This window comes from Lipotes vexillifer, unplaced genomic scaffold (genome assembly GCF_000442215.2).
Source record: "Lipotes vexillifer unplaced genomic scaffold, Lipotes_vexillifer_v1.1 scaffold24, whole genome shotgun sequence".
Lineage (NCBI taxonomy): Eukaryota > Metazoa > Chordata > Mammalia > Artiodactyla > Lipotidae > Lipotes > Lipotes vexillifer.
Genome location: NW_006782914.1, coordinates 1779404 through 1786810, shown reverse-complemented (window position 1 = coordinate 1786810; position 7407 = coordinate 1779404). Strand labels below are relative to the sequence as shown.

The 7407-nt window shown below is 35.7% G+C and overlaps 1 protein-coding gene across 1 annotated transcript in view; it reads left to right on the top strand.

Annotated features, from left to right (window-relative positions):
- Nucleotides 1-3617, top strand: part of DTWD1 (DTW motif tRNA-uridine aminocarboxypropyltransferase 1) — a 17387-nt gene extending 13770 nt beyond the window's left edge. Inside the window, exon 5 of the mRNA XM_007455540.1 lies at nt 3370-3617. Coding sequence (XP_007455602.1) covers nt 3370-3617 — 248 coding nt within the window. The remainder of the gene's footprint in view (nt 1-3369) is intronic.
- The last annotated feature ends 3790 nt before the right edge of the window (nt 3618-7407 follow it).

The window sequence follows — 7407 nt, the reverse complement described above, 5'->3', positions numbered from 1 at the left end:
TGACATGTATATATATATATATATATATATATATATATATATATATATATACACATAAACACATACAAACATACACACAGAATAGAATACTAGTCAGCCATAAAAAAGAATGAAATTTTGCTATTTGCAGTGACATGGATGGACTTGGAGGGCATTATGCTAAGGGAAATAAGGCAGACAGGGAAAGACAAATACTGTATGATGTCACTTATATGTGGAATCTAAAAAATACAACAAACTAGTGAATATAACAAAAGAGAAGCAGACTCACAGAGAGAACAAACCGATGGTTACCAGTGGGGAGAGGGAAGTGGGGGAGGGGCAATAGAGGGGTAGGGGAGTAAGAGATACAAACTATTAAGTATAAAATAAGCTACAAGGATATATTGTAAAACACAGGGAATATAGCCAATATTTTATAATAACTATAAATGGAGTATAACCTTTAAAAATTGTGAATCACAATATTAGAAACTTGTAACATATAATATCGTATGGCATACTTCAATTTAAAAAGATTTGCTCTTTTTAGATTAAATTATTATTTAGTTTTGCTTTTTTTGACCTGTATGTGGTTTTCAGGACTCACATTGTAAACTTACCATTTAGTTTCTAAATTTGTAGCTATAGTTTATTCATTTTCACTGCTCTGTAATATCTGATTGTGTGAATGTACTACAGTTTACTCTGTCTCCTGTTGGTGACACAATTGAATTATTTCTAGTTTTTGCTGTTACACACAGTGCTACTATGAACATTCTTGCACATGTGCAAGCTTCCTCTAGGAAACGTACCTAGAAGCGGAACTGCTCTGTTGTTACATATAAGAATGTTCAGTTTTCCGAGATAATGCCACCTGTTTTCCAAAGTGTGGGTATACAAATTTATACTCCCATAATTAATGTGTAAGAGTTCCAATCAATCATAATCCCTCCTACCATTGTCTTGCCAAATGTTTGATTTTTGCCAATAGAGTGGGTATAAAGTGGTATCTCATTGTATTGATAATTTGCCTTTCTCTAATTACTAATTGGACTGAGCATCATTTTGTTTGCTTATTTGGCCGTACACATGTCCTGTTCTATGAACTATCTATGTCCATCTTTCTAGTGTTTCGTTTTTCTTATTTATTTGTATAAATTCTTTATATATTCTAGAATATAGATGATAATGTTTGAAATATCTTCTTGCAGTTTGTGGCTCCTCTTTTAAATTTATCTTTTGAGGAACTGAAATTCTTAGTTTAGAATTTATCCATCTTTCATGTTTACCACTTTTGTGTCTTTTAAAAATCCTCTCTACCCCAAGATATTTCTAATAATTTGTTCATAGATGTAAAAAAATATTTTCTGTGTATGTCAGATGTGTTTCTTCCTTTTCAGTTCTTGTGCATCTAATTAATTTATTATTTTTGTATTGCTGTGTTAACTAAGACCTCCAGTGCAGTATTGAATGGAAGCCTTGTGGAGTCATCCCTGTTGTATTTCAGTCTGATAATCATTGTCTTTTAAATGGCAGGTTTAATCAGTTTGTATTTGCTGTGAGTATTGATTTATTTGGACCTATTTTTATCATCTTAATTTTATTTTTATTTATCTTGCTCTTTACTACTTTTTTCTTTTCCTGGCTTTTCTTTTTATTTTTCATATTCCATTTTTTAATATTCCTATTTTGGTTCTTTTAGGGAATTGTACTATGCACATGCAACTTAAAAAAATTCAAAGTCAAACAATATTTTTACCTCTCCTTTTGAACACTGTAAGGCCTTAATACACTTAAGCTTGATTCATCCCCCTCCTAGTTATTGTTATTTTCTTCATTATTTTTTGTTCTGTCTTTTATTTTCAGGCCACAAATTAGATATTATTATTGTTTTTCTTTAATACTGGCATCATTTCTTTGGATTTGCATAGATGTTTACCATTTTCTTTGCTCACCATTCTTATAACTCAGACTGTTTTTTCTGAAATACATCTAGAAATTCCTTCCATTGGATCTCCAGTTGGCATATGTTTATTGGCATATTTTTGTTCATCTATTAATATTTTTCACTCTTGTTCTTGATATATAGTCCTGCTGGGTAAGTAATTTTAGGTTGCCACTTATTTCCTCTTGGTACTTTGAAGATTTTATTCCAGAGTCTTCAATATTTTATTGTTCCTAATAAAAAGTCTCCTGTCATTTTGATTACCTTTCTTTTGTATATGATCTGTCTGTTCTCAATGGCTACTTTTAAAATATTCTCTTTAGTCTTGCTCTTTTGCAGTTACACTACTATAAGGAGGATCTCTGCACTGATTTCTTTGTATTTATCCTCCTTGAGATACATTATGTCATGTATCTGTGACTTCGCATTTTTAAAAATAGTTCCTGAAACAGTCATAGGCATTATCTCTTTAAATCCTATCTCTCCTCCATTCTCTTTGCTGTCTCCCACAGAACTCCTATTAGATATATATTTGATCCTTCATATCTCTTAATATCTTGATATGTTTTTATATTATTTATTTCTTGTCATTCTCTGCCACATTTCTTAGGTAGCTGTTAAGTTAAAGTGAGGCGTGATAGTAGGAAATCATTGATGACTCAGAGGTTCCTAATCTGGGTCAGTGGGCCAATTTTGATATTACCTTCTTCACTTTTATTTCTCACTTTAAAATAAAATACGATTTTTAGAAAGTATTTGCAAACTAAATATAACGTGAGTCTGAGTATTGGTCTAAGGTACTAAAAGCATTCTGGGTTTGTATGTTGGCATCTGAGTTGTAAGAGATGAGAGTACTATTGTATGATTTCATGAGTCATTTCCTCTTTAAATATACAGGAACAAGGCATTAGCTGACTGCGTTATTGAGTCTCTGAAACACAGATGTGACAGCTAATGAAACAGCTCTAGGTACTCTGTTCATGAACACATAGCCAAAAAGTAATAATCCAGAAGTAGTTTTAACAGTATTAAGGACCATTAACCTGCCTACCTGGTCTCAGTGAATTTCAGAACAATATTTTAAATGTCAGTTTATCAAGGAAATGAAACTCTTCTGAAAATTGATGAATTTAGTCCTGTCACAGATTAAAGTCAAAAAAGACACTGGCAAGTAGAAGAAAGAGATGAACATCTTAAATGTTAACTACTTTTAACCCATTTGCTACAGGTCCAAGACTTATACATAACTATCATGGATAAGATTTCATCCTGTTTTATATTGCTTCCGTATATACCTTAATACATTTGAGAAAATACCCTATTTGGAATTGGGATTAAAGGAATTTAAAGAAAATCCTTAAAGTAATTAAGGGTAATTATTATTGTACCACACCCTGTGGTTAACAGGAAATATTTATACTTCTCTTATTTGTTTTTGGCAGGGTTGCTACAAGTTGAGTTGAAAACAAGAAAAACTTGCTTTTGGCGTCATCAAAAAGGAAAGCCAGATACCTTCCTTTCCACAATTGAAGCCATTTACTACTTTCTGGTAGATTATCATACTGATATTTTAAAAGAGAAATACAAAGGACAATATGATAATCTTTTATTTTTCTACTCTTTTATGCACCAGTTGGTAAAGAATGCCAAATGCCCTGGAGACAAGGAAACAAGGAAACTTACCCATTAGTTTTTAGGAAGTCACTTAATGTATTTTATTTTGCTAAAATCAATAAAATTATAACTGTGCTTTGTTTATTCCTAGGAAATATTTCTGTATAATGTCTGTAAGACCACTTGAAAAAATAAGGTTTTATTTATTTTACTTCATATTTTTTTAAATGAAGTTATTTCTAAGGGAGTTTTCAGAGATAGTGTTGACTGAAAAATTCAACTTGGCATATCTTAATTTTATTACCATATTTTAATATAATGTGTTGTATTTATGTATATGTAATTAGGTATAATTAGATATTTGTTTAGAGATCTTCGTATCTTTCCACCTATACTCACAGAGTCTTCTCAAGTAATTTGTTTAAGGTTAATGGCAAACATGGGCAGAACTAGAATTGTAGATCCGGTCCCATAGGGCTATTTCTTCTTAAGTCCACCCTGTCTTTGGTGGACATTTGTTGCTTTTTTCATCTGCCTGGCATCTTTTTTAGGGAGAAATTGCTAGCAATCATGTCCTATCATAGGGATGGACGTATGATCCGGTTTAGCAAGCAGAGTGCCTAGTGATTGATCCAGGGATGAGCACATGTCCCAACATCCTTCTTGATAAGTGATATGGTTGCTCTAGGAGATAGGGTTTATTTTTCAAAAAGCAGTGGTTAAAAGCACAGACTCTAGAGCTAGACTATCTAAATCTAAGTCTCAGCTTTCTTTTTTCACCTACCAGTCATTTGTCAGTTTCTTCATTTCTGAAGAGATGGTAATACAGTAGCTATTTTAGGATTATGGTGAGGTTTAACTGAATTAATGTATCTAAGGGGCTTTCAACAGCACCTGGCATATACTAAGTGCTATAAATGTGTTTACTCTTTTTATTATTTTATGAAATTGTGAAATAAGCATGATGTATATAATCCTAGAGCTACTGGTGACATCTCTGCTGCAGGTGGCAAGAACTTGCCTTAGAATGAAGCCAGCAAAAGAAAGCAAAGTGGAGAGATAAAAAGACTGAGTCCTGAGGACATCATTTAATCATCTAATCTAGCTGCTTGTGAATGGAACCCTACTGTGCTGAGTAGCTTCTGTTTGCCCTCTGGATCCACCCTCCTCTCTTTCCCATTCTGCTCTCTGCTCTGTGAGGTAGGTCCCCTTGCCCACTGGCTTTTGCTTGGGATCAGCAGATGGAAGCACTGCAGGAGATTGGAGGTTGAAAGGAAAATGAAATTATTTATTTCCCTTGCTCCTTTCCTGGCAGGTCACCATGGGTTGGGTGTGTCCTTCTACTGAAGGTCATCCTATCAGGCATCCCTTTCCCAGCAGTTTATTCCAGTTAACTTCAGGCCCATGCTCCCTCCGTTTACCCCTTTTCACTTATATTGTGATGAGTCCAGGGTATTAATAGCCCCAGAGTAGGTCATTATACCTTGCTGGTTTTCATAAACCCTGCCTATACCTTTGTAAATAGTAATTTTATTATATTTTTCTCAAATGTCCCCGTTTGAAGTTGCCCTCTTTCTGGGACACTGACTGATAAATTTCACCCATGTGGGTGTTAGAAATACAGTACATTTCCCAAAGTATACTCAGTGGGACACGTGTTTTTATGAATAAATGAGTTATTGGTAAAATTTGTTTGCTGCACCTTATATTCCCGTTAGAGATTCAAAAGGCACAAAATGAAAGTGCTGAAAAGTCCTGAAATAAACATTTTGAACTTTATTTAAGTTAGTATTTCTTAAACTTATTTGAATAAGTAATGCCTGCTAACATACTGTGGAAATAGAACATTTGAAATGTTTTAATTTAGAGCAGTCCCTGATTAATATATATGTGGGAATTGAGGCCTAAAGAGATTAAGCAACTTGCCTGTAAGGTCACACAACTAATTAGTGGTAGAACCTTATCTAGAATCTAGGACTTCTGATTTGGTTCAGTGAGGTCACCATTTTATTATGCTTTTCTTTAAAAGGAATATGGATTATGTAAGGTTTGAAAATTATTAGTCCCATACTCTTAGCCAAATAAACTAGCTGACTTGCCTATTAGTTAATAGGCAATAACTGGCTAGCAGTTATTTTTCAAGAATGGAATTAAAATAGATTTCTTCATGTTTAGAACTTGACCTTGGGAACAGAAGAAGGCCTGAATTGATTTAAGCAGGGCCAAAGTTGGATTCCTCTGGGCTAAATTTGAACTTTCCTGAGCCAAAATCTATTGCCATTTAACTGGCTCTCCAAACCAACAAAATATAATTGTTAAAAGGGAGAGGGGAGGGCTTCCTTGGTGGTGCAGTGGTTGAGAGTCCGCCTGCCGATGCAGGGGACACGGGTTAGTGCCCCGGTCCGGGAAGATCCCACATGCTGCAGAGTGGCTGGGCCCGTGAGCCACGGCTGCTGAGCCTGCGCGTCCGGAGCCTGTGCTCCGCAATGGGAGAGGCCACAACAGTGAGAGGCCCACGTACAGAAAAAAAAAAAAAAAAAAAAAAAAGGGAGAGGGGAAAAAAAGAACTCATTTGCCCCTATCTTACAGCTGTCTTAAGAAAGATAACCCATATACTCCATAAGAGCCTAATTTATAACTAAGGCCAGAAAAATCTTAAGTTTTTCTCCCCAAGTAATAATAATACCTGTTTGAACAATGAATTGTCTGTACTTGTCTTGTTTTTCTTTGGTATGAAAGACTGTAAAAATGACACTAGTTTTTTACTCCTCCCTGTATTCTTTTTTTCATGCTCCTTTGAAGTACATTCTCAAATACTTTCTGGGCCATATGTATTTCCAAACATCTGGTGTGTTGCCACTTACTCTTGTGCTACTGCTGTCACCATAAACACATACATGTCTGGGTTAGCCTCCTTGAGGGTGAGACATGCATGAAGCAGAGCCAGGTTACCCTGGTCACCCTAGCTGAATCCTGTCTTCAACTGGCTGATAGCCAGTCAAACCCCAGGTATGTGAACCATCTCAGCCAAGATCAGCAGAACCACCTAACTGACACCTATATGATTCCAGATTTGTGAGCAAGGGATGTCCATTGTTATGCTTCTGAAGGCTTATAGCTATTATTATACAGCATTACTGTGCCCATATATATCTCATCTTTGCATATAGTATCAGACACACCTTCCTCAAGTGCCTTCTCACATTCTTGGCCCCACTGTTTCCTAGGCCACCAGCCACTTTGCCATAGCTACCACCCTACATAGTGACACATTACTAGCAGGCTGGAGTGATTCTTCTGCCTGAGGTCAACTAGCCACGTGCTCAGAATCACTGGCCCATCCCAACGCTTCTGGACTCAAGGAAGCATCATGCCACAGGGTTTCCTCAGTGATTGTCAAAAGGGCTAGATGATGCAATCTGGAAGAGCAGTGAAGTTAACTGTCTGGAAAACTTGGATCAATGGACTAGAAGAAGCCATTGGACAAATTCCTCTCCCTTCTCATGGACTATTTTGAGGCATAGTTTTTCACCCTCCTGCCCAGAGAGGTACCATGTAGCTAAACAACTGTACTTGCCAAATTATCAGCAGTGTCTCTTCATGGCTTTTCACGAAACAGAAACCAAATGCTATACAATAATTTATCAATTTGCATTTGCTCCCAATCTCTGCTAGCTTTACTTCCTTACTCTCACCAGCCTGGATTGCCCCTTCTAATAAAGTAATAGATTTAATTTTTGCCTGAGCCTCTCTTTTCTAGAGAAGCCAGGTGGTTTAGTCTGTATTTGGTGAGGAAAGCAGATTCATTAAAGTATTACATGAATGAAGAGCTTTAATAAAGGAATTGGGGTTCACCCAAATATGGG